Source organism: Juglans regia, chromosome 10, assembly GCF_001411555.2.
Source record: "Juglans regia cultivar Chandler chromosome 10, Walnut 2.0, whole genome shotgun sequence".
NCBI classification, from domain to species: Eukaryota; Viridiplantae; Streptophyta; class Magnoliopsida; order Fagales; family Juglandaceae; genus Juglans; species Juglans regia.
This window is the reverse complement of record NC_049910.1, coordinates 4,830,568-4,849,194: the sequence shown is the minus strand read 5'-3', so window position 1 is coordinate 4,849,194 and position 18,627 is coordinate 4,830,568. Positions and strand designations below refer to the sequence as shown.

General features: G+C 36.9%; 1 protein-coding gene across 1 annotated transcript; it reads right to left on the bottom strand.

Annotated features, from left to right (window-relative positions):
* Nucleotides 1-133: 133 nt before the first annotated feature.
* On the bottom strand, nucleotides 134-13,327 carry LOC108994462 (ABC transporter B family member 25-like). The gene is made up of 18 exons (XM_035694767.1): nucleotides 13,309-13,327; nucleotides 13,105-13,178; nucleotides 12,399-12,473; nucleotides 12,268-12,303; nucleotides 12,107-12,181; nucleotides 6,211-6,335; nucleotides 5,221-5,320; nucleotides 4,608-4,779; nucleotides 4,412-4,530; nucleotides 3,727-3,837; nucleotides 3,422-3,566; nucleotides 2,812-2,944; nucleotides 2,647-2,722; nucleotides 2,218-2,283; nucleotides 1,984-2,091; nucleotides 1,697-1,804; nucleotides 1,404-1,601; nucleotides 134-580 (listed from the first exon to the last, which is right to left on the bottom strand). Exons 2-18 carry the CDS (start codon nucleotides 13,165-13,167, stop codon nucleotides 377-379), a joined length of 1,914 nt encoding a protein of 637 aa, XP_035550660.1. The 5' UTR covers nucleotides 13,168-13,178; nucleotides 13,309-13,327; the 3' UTR covers nucleotides 134-376.
* Between the last annotated feature and the right edge of the window lie 5,300 nt (nucleotides 13,328-18,627).

The following is an 18,627-nucleotide window of genomic DNA, read 5'->3' as shown; positions in this document are numbered from 1 at the left end:
TTTTCTTTCATAACAAGACAACAATCAATCCATATCTATGGAGCTCCAAAGATAAGTTCAATCGCACCCACCGTTGGCATGTGTACCGAGTTAAAAGTTTAGGAAGAGAGAGTGACAATGGGATGAAAAGGAATTCATCCAAGAAAATAAGATCTTGTAGCAAGCATGCTTCTTGGGTCATCTGACAATTTATTTACTCCTATCATAATGTTCCTACACATCTTATAAAGATTTAAGTAGGGAAAGGTCTTCATGATCATCGAACATGATCTAAACATTAACAATGTAGAAGAAGTCAGATGGGTATTTCAATTAACTAACCTCACTTATTAACAAGTATATTTTAACTGACTGGAGTTTTATTAAGTATTTTGGACTACAGTGCAGTCCTTGGGGCTTGTAATTGTCTCCTCACTAAAGCTGTGTAAATCCCATCCTGGCTGAGCAGCTCTTCGTGGGTACCGCTTTCTGCAATCTGGCCATCTGATATAACTGCAACACTGTCTGCACTTTGGACAGTTGAAAGCCTGTGTGCTATTACCAGAACGGTCCTGCCCCTCATCAGAGAATCCATTGCATCCTACACATAGCATGAGAAGTGGTAAACTCTTGCGTCTGATAAATGAATGAGATAAAATTTCTACAAATTATAGGTAAGATGAAACCAGGAACAACTTGTATCTGTGTTTTGTTTTCTACTAATTTTCTCTTGCGAGAAATAAAAAAGTGGTTAGCTATCTATAATTGCCCTCTTCCAAGCAGCTCTAAATATAGAGAAATGAAGGTCTGTGGAAAGGATCAATGTTGAATATGCAACTTCTGGCATTATTTGGAATGAATTGAATTCTCACTCTGTTCATTCTTGCTGCATGTCATTTCTAGAGGCGGTTCTGTCCGTCAGCGTATTTTATGGAATCTAGCAGTACCAATAAGTTGCTTATGAAATGCAACAATTATAAGCCACTTGTGGAGACGGAGTGTTGGATAAGTTGGCCGCAAGAGGACACATGATTTTAGTAATTCATGGATTTGGAAAGTACCAGCCTTGTTGTGAATCTAAGCTGTGATGTAAACCTAAGTTTCTGGCTCAACTGTCACATTCCTCTCAATTTTTTTTTGATAAGTTCATTCCTCTCAATTTTAAAAGGGTCCTATTTCTTTTCATCTCACCTAGATATCCTCCAGTTTCTCCCAGCCCAACTATTTATCAATGTCGCTGTTCTTATTCGTGCTAATAGATAATAAAACCATCCAATTTGTGTGGTGACTGAACACACTGGAGCTGCTCAACATTCTTCTGTGAATGCTTTTCAGTCTCTGCTGCCCCATTTTGGCATTCTCTAGGTTACCCAAAGCTTATCCCCCCACCCAAAAAAAAAAAAAACAAAATCTGCCATTCTCACCTGAACAAGGTATTCACTCTCAGCATCCAAAGCACTAGTGGCTTCATCCAGCAGCAGAACTCTTGGGTTCATTAATAGTGCTCTCGCAATTGCAACTCTTTGTTTCTGACCACCTGACAGCCTTACTCCACGTTCTCCAACGACAGTTTGATACTTTTCTGGAAACTTTTCTATGAATTCATGGGCATTAGCCATTTTCTGTAATATTTATCATTTTATCAGATATAAAAGGGAGAAAATAAAATTTAAGTACGTCCAGTTGTCCAAAAGAAAGGAGAAAAGATTAAACTCACAGCTACAGTTTCTATATCAGTACAGCTTGTGCTTCCATTGATCCCGTAGGCAATGTTTTCTTCAATAGAACAATTAAAAAGAACAGGCTCCTGGCTTACGATACTGATCTGTAAATTGACAAAATGCAGAAATGAGAGTGTCAAAGAAACATTGTAAGACACAATAAGTGAAGAGAGCATAATTAATGGAAGATACAACACAAAATCTTTGTAGGGTAATAGAGGAGCAAATATGCTATTAAATTCTACTAATTGCATGCATGGACAGAAAATAGAACTAAAATCACCTTTCTATGAAGATACTCGTGTGATATTTCCGCTAGTGGAACCCCATTAAGCAAAATCTTTCCCTTGAGAGGGTCGTAGAACCTCTCAATTAAGTTTGCTATTGTGGTCTGCAATAGAAAATTAATTAATTCTAATGTTCAGAAAATGTCTAATTTGCTTCCTCATTTGACACGAAGGCAAAAATGATGCAAGAGATAAAAATGAAAATGAAAAGCAAAACATAATAATATTACCTTCCCACCACCACTTGGACCAACAAGAGCAACTTTTGAACTAGGCCTCAGTCTTAAAGTTATACCCTGCACTCAAATCAGTTGTTGCAGAAAGAATCACAAGGTCAGCATTGTTAGAAGTCCTGCATGCTTAGTATTCCAATGTCAACACAAAGAAAATCATAAAACCACATGCTATTCTAAGCATGTTCTTACATTGGGTAAGGTGGCAGAGAAATAAGAAGATAAATTAAATTTGGATTCATTCAGTAATTCAAAATAAGATAGAACTTCAAGACAACAAAGCGTCTTAACCCTAAAGCCTAAAAGGGTTAGACCAATAGAGCCAATTCCAATGTCAAAGTATACATGTAAATTGACAGCAATCATAGCATTGATGCAAGTCATATTCAAAGTTCGCAATGTAATCCGATCAAAGAAAAATATTACCTTGAGTATCATATGACTTGGGCGAGAAGGGTAAGCAAACCAGACATCATCTAATTTCACATCTCCATCTGGATTTCTGCAATCAATGCCACAAAATTATTGAGAAGAATAAAACTTAAATCTCAATTAGAGGATGAACACAAGAGGTGTTGTAATTTAACTGACCCAACAGGGCACTGATCTCCTGGTTTGGGCATGGCTGATACACGATCCAGGAGCTGAAAAACTCTCCTGCTTGCTCCTGCAGCTTTCATCGCTGTGGTATATAATCCCGATAAAGCCGATACTGAGGACCCAACTGCGGGAACAAATTTAGCAATGTTATAAATTTATAGCAGCTATATAAAGAATTGATTGAAAAAAAAACAGAGAAGAGGCAGTTAAAAGCAACCAAGCAATAATATTAACAACATGCTAGCTTTGGCTTTAGAAGACTGATTTAACATGAGCACAAACAATCGGATAAGGTGATTAAAACAAATTCAAAGCAGAACAATAACAGAAATCACGTAACTGATGACACTTATCAAATAAAATAGCCTCTTAAGAGGCTTGCATTTTAAAAATGTTCCCCACCTTCAATAATCCTGAATAGGAAACCTAGGCATTTTGAATGCCCACAATATTCTTTTACAATGTAAGATCTAGAATTTTGGCCATGGCTCTTAGAAATTTTGAAAGTTTCTATGATCTTTTCTAAGATGAAAACTGAAGTTGAACAGGATTTGTCCCTTGAGATACAATTTTGCAGGTTAAGGACAATAAAGGGAAGTACCTGTAAGGCTGTAAAGAATGAAGGATGTAAGAGAGCCTGCAGTCATAAAGCCTGTTATTGTCAAGTAAGCTCCATAAACCACCACTACAATGACAGATAATGTGGATGCCGCATTTAGTCCTCCAGAAAATAGACCAACTACTCTCTGTAACAGAAAAAGCAAACTTTAAACACCCAGAAATTTTGCCCAACATATGTGCAGTCACAGCTTCCAAACATGTGTGTGTGTGTGTGTGTTTGAGAGAGAGAGAGAGAGAGAGAGAGAGAGAGAGAGAGCTGAGGCATAGATTAGTCAAGAAACTCACAGCTTGTCTGAGACCAAGCTTCAATGTATCATCAACCTTTTCTGAGTACTTTGAAATTGTGTAAGCTTCTTGAGCAAATGATCTGACCGTTCGAACGGCCCCAAAAGATTCCTAAGAGTCAATATTTCTCATGAAAAATATCACTTTCAAATTAAAAAATTGGCCAAAAATTTCCTAATAATGACTTACCTGGCTGTTCTACTTATCTAGAACCACTTAACAGCAGCAGATGGATATACAATAACAGAAGCACAAGGTTCTTCTTTGACAAATCCATTACCTCAGTTATTCTAATGGGGATACTAATTCTTCCCAATTGCATGGATGGATTTTATTTCTCAAAAAGCAGCTTTTCCATTTTTCCTTGCTATGGTCTTCCCTTAATAGAACTCTTTGAAGCTCAGCTTGATGCTTTTGACATAATCAAATCTTTAATTTTTTCTTTCCCATATCTAAGCAAGTTTTTAAATATCCTTTTCCCCATCTTTTGTACCACCCTTACCATACAATTCGCCATAACTTGAACCTCTCAAATTACCTTCTAGACTTCCTTTTTATTCCACTTTGACTTTGAAAATATTAAATACGAAAAAATCATACCACATGGTTTCCGGTAGTATGCAATGAGCAATTAAAAAATAATTAAATAGCATATAAAATGTAATATTTTGCTTAGCTTACACACCTCCGCAATTGAGGCAGCCACTGCAGCTGCAGCTTGAGTTGCATGTGAAAGTTCGCGAAGATAGCGCCCAAATTTCCGAACAGCAACCGAAATGACTGGCACTACGGCCAAAGCCAACACTAAGCAGAAAAAAAATCCAATAAGAAGCATAGATACTAGACTAGCAAGCATTGGTGCAAGTAAACTAAACAATTACATGTTAACTTCCATGAAGACGAGAACATGAAGGCAACGCCAATTAACGCAGTTGTCAAATTTCGGAGTGCCTCAGAAAGATTGGTAGTTGCAGCATTCTTTATGATCTGTGTGTCTTCAGATAGCCTGCTTAGGAGTTCTCCCGTTCGAGTGACATCAAAGAATGCTATTTCCTGTAGCACAATGTAGGATCAACCGTGTCAAAGGCTATTCAGCCCTTCATCCTTACCATGGCAAGTCTTTGTGAAATAATTCCGATGAGAAGAAAGAAGGCATTAAGATGACCCTCCTGGCCCATCAATACCAGTAAGATAACAACAGGCTTTCATTTATTAAGGAAAAAAAAAGAAGTGACAACAGGGTTCATAAATATTTTCTAAAGTTGAAATTCATTGTTTATAATATGGCTCAACCCGGCACATTTGGAACTCACACTAAAGAAGTTATTCACAGTTTGAGCTAGATGGAAAACTTATACCCTGATAAACCCCAATATAACAATCAGTAGAGTAGTTTAGAAATTGGTGTTCAATATGTGTGTGTTTCTGAGTACTTTTGTATCTCACAAATAGCTGTTCCAGGTTTTTATAAATTTGGGAACTAATGGTTCTAACCTGATGGACAAGGTGACTGAATAAGTCTTTTCTCAAACGAGCTACTACCCTTTCACTGGCAGAAGAAAACAACCATGCTCGAAGTGCTGTGCACAGAGAACTGAAAAGAAGCATCATCAATTAACAACAAACGGCACAAAGCTAATATATGCTTCGAAATATGATAAAAAGGATAAAAATCTACCAACACATACACAAACACAGGTTCAGCTTCACGTTTAAATTTAGAAGGTTCTAACTGAACAAGTGCACTATATCATCCTTCTCATGAGGTCACATAACCAATTAAAGCAATGTTTAATAATATCCACTTTTTTGCATGAAGCATGTTATTCTTGGGAAATAGATTTGATAGACATCTTGTAGAATAAATGGTTCATTGTATTATATCGTGTGTTAAGCTTTTACTTATATGAAGTTTTAAAGTATACCATTAGTTAGATAGAAGTAAGAAGTATTGCTTTTCTCATTTCTAGTTGGAAGAAATTTGAATTTCTAGCCAACAAGTGAAGGGCATTCTCACATCGTGAAACTTACGGTTTTACCAAGCCAAGGAGAAAAAAGATGGAAACTATAGAGGTCTTATTTCTACTGTGTTGCCCAAAGCATGCTTCAGTTTATTGGACATTGAACATAAGTACTTTCACAAATCTGTCCTGCATATGTAAACCAGTACTGGAAATTTCGATGAAAAGTGAATAAAAAGACATTGTTGGTCCTATTGGATTTTTATGTTTTTCATTTCTATACTTTCACAGTGGTTTATTAAATCATATAGGTTTTCTTGTCAATTGCACTCTAATTGGATCTTTTTTTGGTAGTTTTTGTGATGTCGATTCAATTGGTTTTTTCCCTTAACTAGTCAAGCACACACACACCCTGTTTTCTTCAATGTCTAGAGATGATTGACTGCAGCCAGCATTCCTTCAAATTACTGCCACTAGAAACAATATTTTATTCTATTGGTAAATTTGATAGAGTATATCATACCCAATGACAACTATGAGCACAATATACAATATGGTGTCCTTTATCGCATCCAGAGCTTCCGACTGCTGTTCAGGAGTTCTGATTTCCCTTGATACAATGTCTATTATTATACCACCATACTTTGGCTGCACAACAATAATCATGATACATCTTTAGAAAGGCAAAGAACTCAAAGAACCAACCAAGTTACATGCTAACATTTACTTTCAAAACTTTTGATCTGTATTGTGACCCTATGTGGACTCATCTCTTTCAGCATATCAGAAAACCAGAGTCAGAGAAAAATCTTTCGCTAAGACATGCAACTACCCGCTTGCAAAAGGAATAACCAATGGGGAACAGCAAGATATTCATCATTTGGTAACTGAAGCATGTTTAAAACAAGCTATCTCACATAGGAAGTAATGTTGTTGAAAACACTATGTCAGTAGTGAAGAACTAGAGCAGTCCCAGGAAAGAAGCAAGATCCCCCAAACTGCATCAATGAAAAACATTCAGACAGAGAGGTCCATGCACATGACTACAGTTTGCCAAAGTTAACCATGTCCATAGAAACACATTGTTGTCTAGGCTCCTTGGTGCTCATCTTTCAAACACCAGTGAAGATCAAAGGAGGCTTCAAATGTTCTCTCCGTACACATGCATTTTTCCTGGGTCTGTTTCTTGATATTGGGTCTGGTTCTTGATTAATCTAGCTTTACCAACGTGGGATGATTGGTTTTAGTTAGATGGCTCGTGTTATAGAACTAGTTATTGAGTCCAAATGCTTTATTATAGCATTATGTGGAGGTGGTGGACTGAGAGTTACAGAGAGAAGCTGGAAGATAGAAAACTCGATGCTGATGGGTGTATCCTCTATACATTGGCTTGGAAAGGTGTTAGAGGAGAGCTTGAGCAGAAAAAAGGAGGTATACTCGGCAACACGCGAGGGTTATTGTAGTTTGATTGCCCAACGCTGTGAAAATAGGAAAGGAAGATATGTAGAAATATCAGAGTATGCTCAGGGAGGAAGAAGAAATATGCTTTGTATCCCAGAAGGTGAGAATGGCTGGGGATGGAGGAAGATGAGGGAGGCTTTGTTAGAACAAAGGAAAGAAAGAACAAGGGAAGGTGGTCTGCATGGAGGAGCCAATCCGAAGGAAGGAAGAGGGAAACTGAAACACTTAGAGAGATCGTATAAAGAGGTTCTTGCGACGTCGACACCGAGAGCTGCGAAGGAGGAGGTGGCTGCTGTGGCTGGTGCGAAGGGATTGGACAAAGGTAAGGGACGTTGGCAAGGTAGGGTGAACCATGCCCATGGCAGGGCCTCTGTCGACTGTCAGACATGGGAAATGCAAAGGAAGTTGTTGGAAATACAGGGGCAGTTACGTGCATTGCAGAAGGATATGGCTACTATCGTAGCCTTTGTCGGTTCATTAAAGGATTGTGAGGGAGATGATAAGCTGAAGGAGGTGGATGGGCTGAGATTCACTCGAAAAAAGGCTCAACAGAAAGGAAAATTCAGCAAAGGATGGAATGTCTGGCGTCGGTCGAAAGCAGAAGATCAAGCTGGGGCTGGGCCGTCTCAAGTTAAGGCCCAAAGCTACGGACCACAGCCTAAGGCCCATTCATGCGGGTCGTTATCCAGGACCCAAGTAAACGGGTCTGGATCCGGGTCTTCAGAACTCGCGAAACCGAGTTCTAGCCCGATACACTCCATCGAGCTTCACGGGCTCGGGTTCACGCCGGACAGGATACAGACGACGCCGACAGAGTGCGAGGAGCAACAGACGGCACCGACAGAGGTAGTGGAAGTCGCCGGTGTGGTCTCGCCGGAGGCTTGTGTCCGAAATCCTCTGTTAGGCGTACAACCTAGGGTTCCTTCGGCAAAGGAGAACCAGAGCTTGCGTTTGAGGGAAGCTGGGATGTCTCTCTTTCCAGTGGAAGGGTTGGGGAGACCAGTAGCAGACCTAGAGTTGGCTGAGGTAGAAGAAGATTCTGATGACTTCATGCATTCTGTGGAAGATGAACTTTTCATCCCATGTCGTTTGGAGGATTTTTCTATGGGAAGTGAATTTCAGAATCAGAATAATAAAATGGGAAACCCTACCCCACTAAATTATTATTTTCCAGATCAAGCATCAGATTGGGTTATTCATAAAGCTAAAGAAATTCAACATGTTGTGGGAATTGAATGTGTTGGGTATGAGGAGCAGTTTATAGCCTTGTTAACTGCTATGGAAGCTGGCCATCATCAAGAAAAGAGGGGGAGCACAAAGAAGAGTAGGGAATTAAAAAGATTAATGTGGTCGATGAACTCGGAAGCAAGTTCTAGTAGGAAGAAGGCAAATGGGAAGGGGCTGAATGTTCTCCAATGAAGCCTAAGATTTTATCTTGGAATGTCCGGGGCCTAAACGAGGTAGAGAAGCGTCTTCGGATTCGTCGTCTACTTCGTGAATGGAAAGCGGACATAGTTTGTTTACAAGAGACAAAGTTGAAGATGATTAGTAGGAGGATTATCCGGAGTTTGTGGAGTAATATTTATGTGGATTGGGTATATTTGGCCTCTTCAGGGGCTTCGGGAGGAGTTGTGATAATGTGGGATAGACAGGTAGTAGAGAAAGTGGAGGAGTACATAGGGAGATATATGGTAGCGTGTTCTTTTAAAAGTGTATCAGATGATTTCTTGTGGGCATTTGCTGGAGTGTATGGACCTAACTTAGATGTCAATAGAAGTATTTTATGGGATGAACTTGTAGGGGTACAAAGTTGGTGGGACCTCCCATGGTGTATTGGGGGGGATTTCAATATGGTGCGCTTCCAGAGTGAAAGTTTGGGAAATAGAAGATTGAGACCAGCAAGTCTGGAGTTCTCTAAGTTTATTTTTGATTTAAACTTGGTAGATCTTCCATTAGCAGGGGGTCCAGCTACTTGGTCAAATAATCAGACATGGTCCCGTTTGGATCGTTTTCTGATTTCTTCTGAGTTCGAAAGCCATTTTCCGGATGTATGGCAAAAGCGTTTGAGTCGTATAACGTCGAATCATTGGCCTATTCTTCTGGATTGTGGAGGTGTACGTAACAGCAGAAGGTGTTTTAAGTTTGAAAATATGTGGTTGAAGTCAGAAGGTTTTGTGGAAAGGGTTAAAAGATGGTGGACGTCGTATCAATTTGAAGGTACACCCAGTTTCATTTTTGCAAACAAACTGAAAGCATTAAAAAAGGATCTAAAGGAGTGGAATAAACAAGCTTTTGGAAATGTGGAGAAGAACAAAAATTCCAAGTTGATGGAAATTCAGTATTTTGAAAGACTACAAGAAGGGAGGCCACTAAATGAAGAGGAACAAGCACAAAAAGTTTTGTTGGTTGCTGATCTTGAAAGGATAATCTTACAGGAAGAAATCTCATGGCGCCAAAAATCAAGAGCTCTTTGGTTGAAAGAAGGGGATCGGAGTACAAAATTTTTCCATAGAATTGCGAACTCACATAGAAGAAATAATAACATTGAAGTCCTGAGAATTGAAGGGGTTGAGAATAGAGAAGAAGAGGTTATTCAAGACCATGTGGTTGTTTTCTTCAAAAAGCTTCTCACGGAAGAGGTGGGTTGGAGGCCTACGTTAGATGGTCTAGCTTTTGACACTATTGAACCAGGGGATGTTACCAGATTGGAGAGGGCTTTTGAAGAGGAAGAGGTATTTGAAGTGGTTAGAAAGATGGCAAAAGATAAGGCTCCCGGACCGGATGGCTTCTCTATGGGTTTTTTCCAAGAGTGTTGGGAGGTGATTAAAGCAGATCTTTTGAAGGTATTTCAAGAGTTTTTCTTGTTAGGAAAGTTTGAGAAAAGTCTTAACACGACTTTTCTTGCACTAATCCCTAAAAAGGTAGGAGCCATTGAGATCACAGATTTTCGGCCTATAAGCTTAGTGAATGGTGCTTATAAGATCATTGCAAAAGTGCTGGCAAATCGATTAAGTGGGATATTGGGAAAAATTGTTTCCAAACCACAGAATGCTTTTGTTAAGGGTAGACAGATTCTTGATGCGGCTCTTATTGCTAATGAATGCTTCGACAGTAGACTGAAGATGGGCAAAGCAGGGATTATGTGTAAATTAGATATGGAAAAGGCGTACGATCATGTTAATTGGGATTTCCTTCTTTATTTACTGGGTAGGTGTGGGTTTGGTGAGAGGTGGAAGTCATGGATCAGATGGTGTATTTCTACGGTACGGTTCTCGGTGTTGATTAATGGTAGCCCAGAGGGTTTTTTCCCTAGCTCTCGTGGTTTGAGACAAGGGGATCCGTTATCTCCTCTACTTTTTGTCATTGTTATGGAGGCATTGAGTAGGATGATCTCAGCCTTAGTGTCTAATGGTTCCATCAGTGGTTTCCAGATTGGATCACCGAGTAGGGGTATCACAACTGTTTCTCACCTGTTGTTTGCAGATGACACGCTTATCATGTGTGAGGCTGATCACGCTCAGTTGAGGGCGGTGAAGGCATTGCTGCTGTGTTTTGAAGCAGTTTCTGGCTTGAAAGTGAATTATGATAAATCTGAGTTGGTACCGATTGGAGAAGTTCAAGACATAAGGGATTTGACGGGCATTCTGGGGTGTAAAATTGCGTCTTTACCTATGTCTTACTTGGGATTGCCGTTGGATATAGCACCGAAGTCTCGTATGATTTGGGATACAGTAATTGAAAAAGTAGAAAGGAGATTAGCAGGGTGGAAGAGAATGTATTTGTCGAAAGGGGGTCGGACTACTTTAATCAAAAGTACACTTTCTAACCTGTGAGATAGCTAAGACTATTTGGGATGAGGTGTTTAAAAGGATGGATATGGCGTGGGTGATGCCGGAAACAGTTTTGGATGTATTGGCTTGCTGGAATTCTATCCGGGGGATGAGACAGATTAAAGCAGTGTGGAAGATGATCCCTACCTGTATTATGTGGTGTCTATGGCAAGAACGAAATGAGAGGACTTTTGAAGACAAAGAGAGATTTGTGGAGGAGCTAAAATTGTTATTTTTTAAAACTCTTTGTACTTGGGCCATTGCTATAGACTTAAATGGCATGGACCTTCATGAATTCCTAGTTTCCAACATGCCTTCATAAACAGGGCATTTTCTTTGTATCATGTTACTTTGGTAATTCAATAAAGTCTTATTTTACTTATCAAAAAAAAAAAATATCTAATTAGAGCACATCCACCTTAGTTTATGGAGAGAATCTCCATGCTTGTTAACTTCACCAACTTTGCTTCTGTATTGGTATCTGTCATATTATTTTCACTAAAATTGTATGGAAGGATTGCTAACTAAGTTTTAACATACTAATTGGAGAAAATCCAAGATAAAGGCGGATTTTAGGGTACTTTGGCTTGAGTAGAAAGCAGAAGTTGAGTTCGCAGACATCAAATGACCTTGGAGTTGTAGTTTTCGTTGTAATCTTCAATATGTCAGAAGAGTGTAAGAAAGATGGATGAAAAAGAACATTGGAGGAATATCTTCAAAGATGATATACAATTTCTATGTGAAAACAGAAAGAAAACGATTTTGGCTAGAAAGCTTCTTCTGGATGGATTCGTATAATGTTAGATATACTAGTGACAATGATACACCAAATGTTATTTTATACAGTCAGATCAATAGCAAAACTTTTTTCAATTAGAATGTGTATATAATCCATAGTTTTGTCCTCATAAAAAACTCCATTTTACTTAAACCTCCAATTTATGCGGGATGTAGAGATAAAGTTCCAATTTTATGCATTGGTCAATGACAGCAAGGCAGGAATAATCCTTAGAGGTATTTGGCAGTTAAATTAACAATCTGTTCACTGTATCAGTGTTAGATTCTAATTAAGGCAATAACATAAAAACAAGAGAAAGAGCATGGACACCCATGGGTAAATCAACATACAAGCAGAATATTTGATGTGGATGCCAACAATAGTGCAATGGTGGCAACAACTAGCTTCCCTGCATCAGGTTTTGCCTGTCAAAACAGAAGGATCTAAAAAATATAAAATACTTCTGCATCACCGCTACGTTATCAGAAGACATTGCAAATTTCCCATTTACCAGTGACAATACTCTACAAAATCCAACATTTGCTGCCTGCATTTGTCAAAACACAATAACTTTCTTGTGAAAAATGGCTTTAAATCAGATATAAATAGAATTGTAGGGCTGAAAAATATGAGTAGCATCACCTCTACTGCATCCCCATGCTCAAGGTCTGTCAAAAGTCCATCTGTGGATTGGTCTTCATTTGCCTTCTTCTTTTCCTACATGATTTTTTTTTAAGAAAAAAAAAAAAAACTTTCCCTTTCTTCCGGACCAATTGAAAAGGAACTTAATAGTCATCTTCCAATTAAAGATCTATCATCGTCCTTCTCAAAATAAAGTGCATATGCTCTCAAGGCCTTCCGAGAAAAGGTAAGGTAAACACGCACACACAAATACGGAACTGAAAACTGAAAAGGTACCGCATTTTTCATGAAACGGTAATTGAGAAAACCGGAAACCCTACATAACTAAGCCTAACAAAACGATATGAGCATAGTAGCTATCAATCACATCCAAACCCAAATAGCGGGAGACACCAAATTTAACATTACGTATATTTTCAGTCCATTGGCCAAAAAATGACGGGGAAGAGAAATAACCACAAGAAAAGAAAAGAAAAAGAGCGTATATAAATACACTAGTCAAAACTCAAGGGATTTAACATATGATGAAGGGGGAAAAAAGGAGTGTCGTCACTAAATTCGGTAATCGAATGTAAACAAGTTCTTGATATGGGCATGGTAGAACAAATTCAACAAAATGATCGTCAAACATACGACTCCTACGAGAATTAGAAAATAGAAACGACAGAAAGAAAGAAAGTTTAAAGCCAAGAGGAAGAAAACAAACCTCCTTATTCAAAAGAGAGGCTCTTTCACTTCCGGGAGAATCCAATTGCTGCTTCCTGCCCATCAGAGGAAACTCTGTAGTGCGGGAAATGGGGGTGGGTTAGATAGTCGTTGGCAGCGAATGCGTCAAAACTTGGAGCCTCGGACACACATCATCATAAGCTATCTTATTTAACCTCTCAGCTCAGAGCCGGGGAAGTATTACCCAATGTTTTTGGAGAATCGCACCGTCCCCGATGACTTCAACTGCTACCAAACTCTCAAAGTTGACTTTTTATAATGCACGCATGTATCCATGCATTTTTCTAGCTTTTCGTGTACTTTAAGTTTGATAAATGAATATTTCAAAAAAAAAAAAAAAAGTTTGATAAATGAAGGGGTGTTAGTATAGGATGGTATAAGTTTGATAAATGAAGCATATAAATCATACCTAATCCAACAGTTTAATTAAACTCCTCAAATATTTTACTCCTAAGCCTTTTAGGTTTTATGTTGGGTTGGTAAGTTGTAATGAAATCTTAAACGTCGTTTATTAAAATGTTAATCATATGAGTTGAGTTCGAATTGACATAAGATGAAATAAATTGAGATTAAAGTTAAAAGTTAAATAAAATATTGTTAGAATATTATTATTATTATTATTTTATAATTTAAAAAAGTTAAATTGTTTATTATATTTTATATGAAAATTTATAAAAATTATAATGATGAGATGAATTGAGAGTGTTTCTCAATCTAAACCGAACCAATGTCGGATTATATCTTTGAATCATAATCTCGTAATGAATTTTAAGAGTGGTGTAAAAAGTTGTAAATCTTTAATTAATCAATTGAAGGGATGATATGCATAACAGCCTATATTGCATCATGATTGCACTACCGTTTATATTCAAAGATGCACCCCTTGAACTCGCATGTTGATTTTTTTTTTTGTCTTAAATTGTGGAAGATGAAGAATTACTCATGGAAGGAAACACCACTTCCATTTTGTACTATATATAAGCGAAAAGGATCCGGCACATTTATAATAATCGCTTATAATTAAATTCGAATCCAACTAGTTAATGTAAGACTTGATATCCACGAGACATCATCATATCCTTCAAGTACTCAATACAAGACTCGGTAAACAAGCCAAATATAATTTATACGTAATCCACCATATTGAATATAAGACAAAATGAGACAATGTGGACGTTCGTCAAATATCGCCTTCAACAATATATGGAATCTCTTAAATTTTACGTATGACATCTCATGTATCTGAGAAAATTCGATAGACATCCACGAGTAATTTAGTAAGAAAAATTATTTATTATTTTTTTATTATCATCATTTTAACATTTTTAATATAATTACGAGAGAGCAAGAATGAATTGACTAAGGCAGCTTTTAAATAGTAATGTTACATACAGTCGTTGAGTGTGTAAGTGTCGTGCAATCGTTTGAAAAAGAATAGGATTTATTATTAAAAAATTAATTTTTTTTTTCAATATAGATCCTATATTTACTCAATTTTTTTAAAGAAATTATACGACAATAAATAAAAATAAATATATAAATAATCTCCAACAATTAATCTTATCTTTACATATAAATAAATATTAATATGTGTACTAATTTATTACTTTAATTATTGGGGCTTATTAATTTATTGCAAATTAAGCAGCTGGACAATCCGGAGTAGGCAAAGATCGAAAAGGGTCGGCAATAAATATTTGTGCTATGATATATATCCTACAATTTTACCAGGTCGACTGATCTGTCTGCCTAGATTGTTTCGTCTTTGATATGTGTACTTATCCTAAACGACTATTATCCTCGATAATATAGTTAATTATATTCTGATCTCTTGTTCTCTTGGTAGGCTTTGGATAATGATTTGAGATGAGATAGTTTTAAATGAAAGTTAAATAAAATATTATTAGAATATATTTTTTTTAATATTATTATTATTTTAAGATTTAAAAAAATTAAATTATTTATTATAATTTATGTGAGAATTTATGAAAATTATAATAATGAGATGAGATGAGTTAGAATAGTTTTGATATCTAAACTGAGCAACTTAGCTCAAAAAATTGAGTATGGATGGTCCAAAAAATGTAATTACATCTGCCTTTCCTATTTATTAATTTATTTTTTCAAATAAAGACCGAAGAGAAGGACAAACTAGTGTATCACAATAAAAATATTATATTTACAAATTATGTGGAAAATAAGATGTAACTTATAAAAGAACTTTAAAATTAAATTAATTTACTCATGAATCAAATCCTACCATGTTTCATGCCTTCTATATACCGCCTTTTTTTTTCTTTTTTCTTTTTTGTTTTTTGTTTTTTGTTTTTTGTTTTGTTTTTAAGCAACTTCTATATACCTCCTTACAGATAGAATGATTATTATGATTTTAGCACATCAGCGATTACCCCTAAAATTTGGATTTATATGAGTGCCAAGATCAACTGTTTATAAATTTGGATAAATAGTTTTTATATATATATTTGACTAGCAAGTGGTTCATATATTCTTATAGACTATAATACAATGAACGTACGCGTAGGTTCATAAAAGTATTAATATATCAATGACTATGGAACGTTAGTGGTGTGCGGGGTCAAATCAGCATGCTAAAATAATCTTCCCTCGGGATAAAATCGAAAATAAAGTTAAAAGATAAGGTTAAGAAAAGATAATGAAAGATAGTTAGACTTTTAAAAAAAAAGGACTTTACAAAATAAATTAGACTCAATCACTCTAAAGAAATAGACATTTTTATAAAGAGGAGATCTTCACATACTCCCCACATAAGTTTCATACGCCAAACTCTGCTATACATAATGACTTCAAAGGGTTTTTCATAAATTTATCAATTGTATTGTGAGATATGTGAGATTATAAAGATTGTAAAATCACCTACCATAGTAAATTTCACTCCTAAACAACCTGTAGACGTATGCATTATGTTGAACCATGTAAATCTATGTGTATATCTTTATTTATTTATTATTTATTTTATAAATAAACGTGAAGAATATCGTATTAAAATCTGAATCACCATCGTGGATTGTAGATAATTCTCTCCTCCATCCCAATCCATTGTGCGAATTTAAGCATGATTAACAGTTAGTTATCTGTAATAATCAATTGGTCAAATTAAGATGTTTTATCTGCCACTTGAGTATGGAATTTTTATGCATATGATCCTATTGGCCCTGGTAGGTAAGTATGTAGGAATAATATATCATGTTGATCGAGTATGAATCACTTATCAAAACTTCTGCCTCTTAGGAATTTGGGCTAGCTAGGTTAGTCTCAGGCTAATTAATTAGGATACTTTAATCTTTTTGTTTTGGTGCCCCTAAATGATCATTGGACGTTGCTACGTCTGCCGAGAATCTACCGAACACTTGAAACTGTTTTTTTTATTTGTTTTACTTTTTCTTTCACCAATTTTGTAAACTAATTAGATATTTTTTAAAAATACTTATTTAATCATTAAATAAAAAAAAATTAAAAAAATTTCGGTAGAAAATCTTTTGTGGCCCGTGGGCAGTGTTTTCCAGGATCATTAGATGGGCCTAGAATCGAGGCCATTCACCTCATAACTCATAAGGATCGAGGATGCCCGAAAAAGCATCATCTAAATAAACCTAAACGCGCTCTCACGATCAATTTCAGTTCTCGATCGGCTCATTGAGACATTTGTTAATTTGGGCTTGTTTATCAACAAAACAAACTAAGATAGCTAGCCAGAGCTCAAGTATAATATGTTAATATATAAAGCTCGCTTGATCCCATAATGAATAAGAGACCTTGAATTAACCCAAACTTTAATGATGGGTAAATTAATTTGTTAGAACATTATTAGAAAATATTTCGGTGTTTGATATGCACTAATTACAATTCTTTTTTTTTTTTTTTTTGAAACCAAAGAAACCTCGTGTATTCATTCTGTAAACTGTAAACCTGAACAATCTATATCCTTACATACTTGTAAAAAAATAAAATCAGGACATTCATCTATCCATCTCTTATCAACATCTATGTTTAAAGCATACTTTGCAAGTAAGTGAGCTACTTCATTTCCTTTTCTTCCTATAAACTGCACTGTCCAATCTCTCCGACCTAGCATGATTGCTTTTATATCCTCAATAATGTGGCCTCTGCATGACAAATCTTCTTCCTCGCTATTCACATCTTTAACCACTGCTTGAGCGTCTCCTTCACAAGTGACTCTGTTAAAACCCAGCTCACAACATAACTCCACTGCAAACCATAGAGCAACAGATTCTGCAACATCCGAATTTGGAGCAGGCAATCTCCTACTGCAAGCACAAGCCACTACCTCCCCATTCTCGTTTCTTATAACCACTCCAAGCCCCATAAATTTGCTATTGAGAGCAGCATCCCAATTTGCTTTAAAGCCTCCTTGCTCAGGTTTTTTCCATAGCACCTGTCTTCCTCTATTGCTCCCACTGGTTTCAAGCTGTCTCGGTTCCTCTATTGGATTTATTATCTGTAGTTGAGCTTCTTTGAAATCTTCCAGCACTGTCTTTGCCTTTCTCAATAAAGATTCAGGTCCATTGAAGATGTTCTCAAAAATGAACAAATTTCTTCTTTGCCACAATGATCTCATTACCACAGCTACTATCTCTAAATCTTCAGCCTCAAGCTTTTGCATTGCTTTATCCCAGAAAGCTAAGAAACAGTCTTCCTCAGCTGTCCATTTTTGAATTGCTCGAACAGATCCAGCCCATACATCTCTGGCTGCAGGGCACTGCCAAAAGATATGCATGGCTGTCTCCCCTTCCCTCTTGCATATTGGGCAGGTTGCACTCTCTATTACTTTCCTCCTCCATAAATTCTTCCTTGTTGCTAGCACATCATTCCCCACCTTCCATAAGAAAGTCTTGACCACCCCTGGAACTCTTAAGCTCCAAATGTTTTTCCATATCGAATCAGCTTTCTTTTCTGTGGAGCATTCCCCCTTCAGCCTACTTTTCCTCTCTTGTTCCAAATGATATGCACTCTTAACTGTGAATAGTCCTCTTTTGGAAGGCCCCCATATCAACTTATCTTCTGATCCTAGCTTACTCACTGGCAAGCTACATATTTGTTCAGCTTCTTCTTTGAGGAAAATCTCTCTGACTAGATTCTCATTCCAGCTTGAACCACTCTGATCTAGAAGTTCACATACCCGAGCCTCTTGCTCCAAAACTCTAACAGGAGATTGGACTTTGAAAGTGGAAGGGGAATTGAGCCACTTATGACCCCATATTTCAATGCTTTTTCCATTCCCTACTCTCCATCTCAAACCTTCCTTCAGCAATTTTAAAGAACCCCATATGCTCCTCCAAATTAGTGAAGGGTTAGAACCCAGCTTTGCTGCCAACAAGTGCTTAGTATTAAAATATTTTTCTCTAAATATTGTAGCTGCCAAAGAAAAAGGGTTCTGTAAAAGCCTCCATGCTTGCTTGGCTAGAAGGGCTGAATTAAAACTATCCAAATCCCGAAATCCCAT

Excerpts from the sequence above, each read along its gene's own strand:
- LOC108994462 (XM_035694767.1), bottom strand. The coding sequence starts at position 13,167 with ATGGGCAGGAAGCAGCAATTGGATTCTCCCGGAAGTGAAAGAGCCTCT. Across the intron at positions 6,336-12,106 it reads CCACATCAAATATTCTGCTT|CCAAAGTATGGTGGTATAAT; the intron begins GTATGTTGATTT and ends ATTGTTGTGCAG. Across the intron at positions 2,092-2,217 it reads GTCCAAGTGGTGGTGGGAAG|ACCACAATAGCAAACTTAAT; the intron begins GTAATATTATTA and ends TTTCTATTGCAG.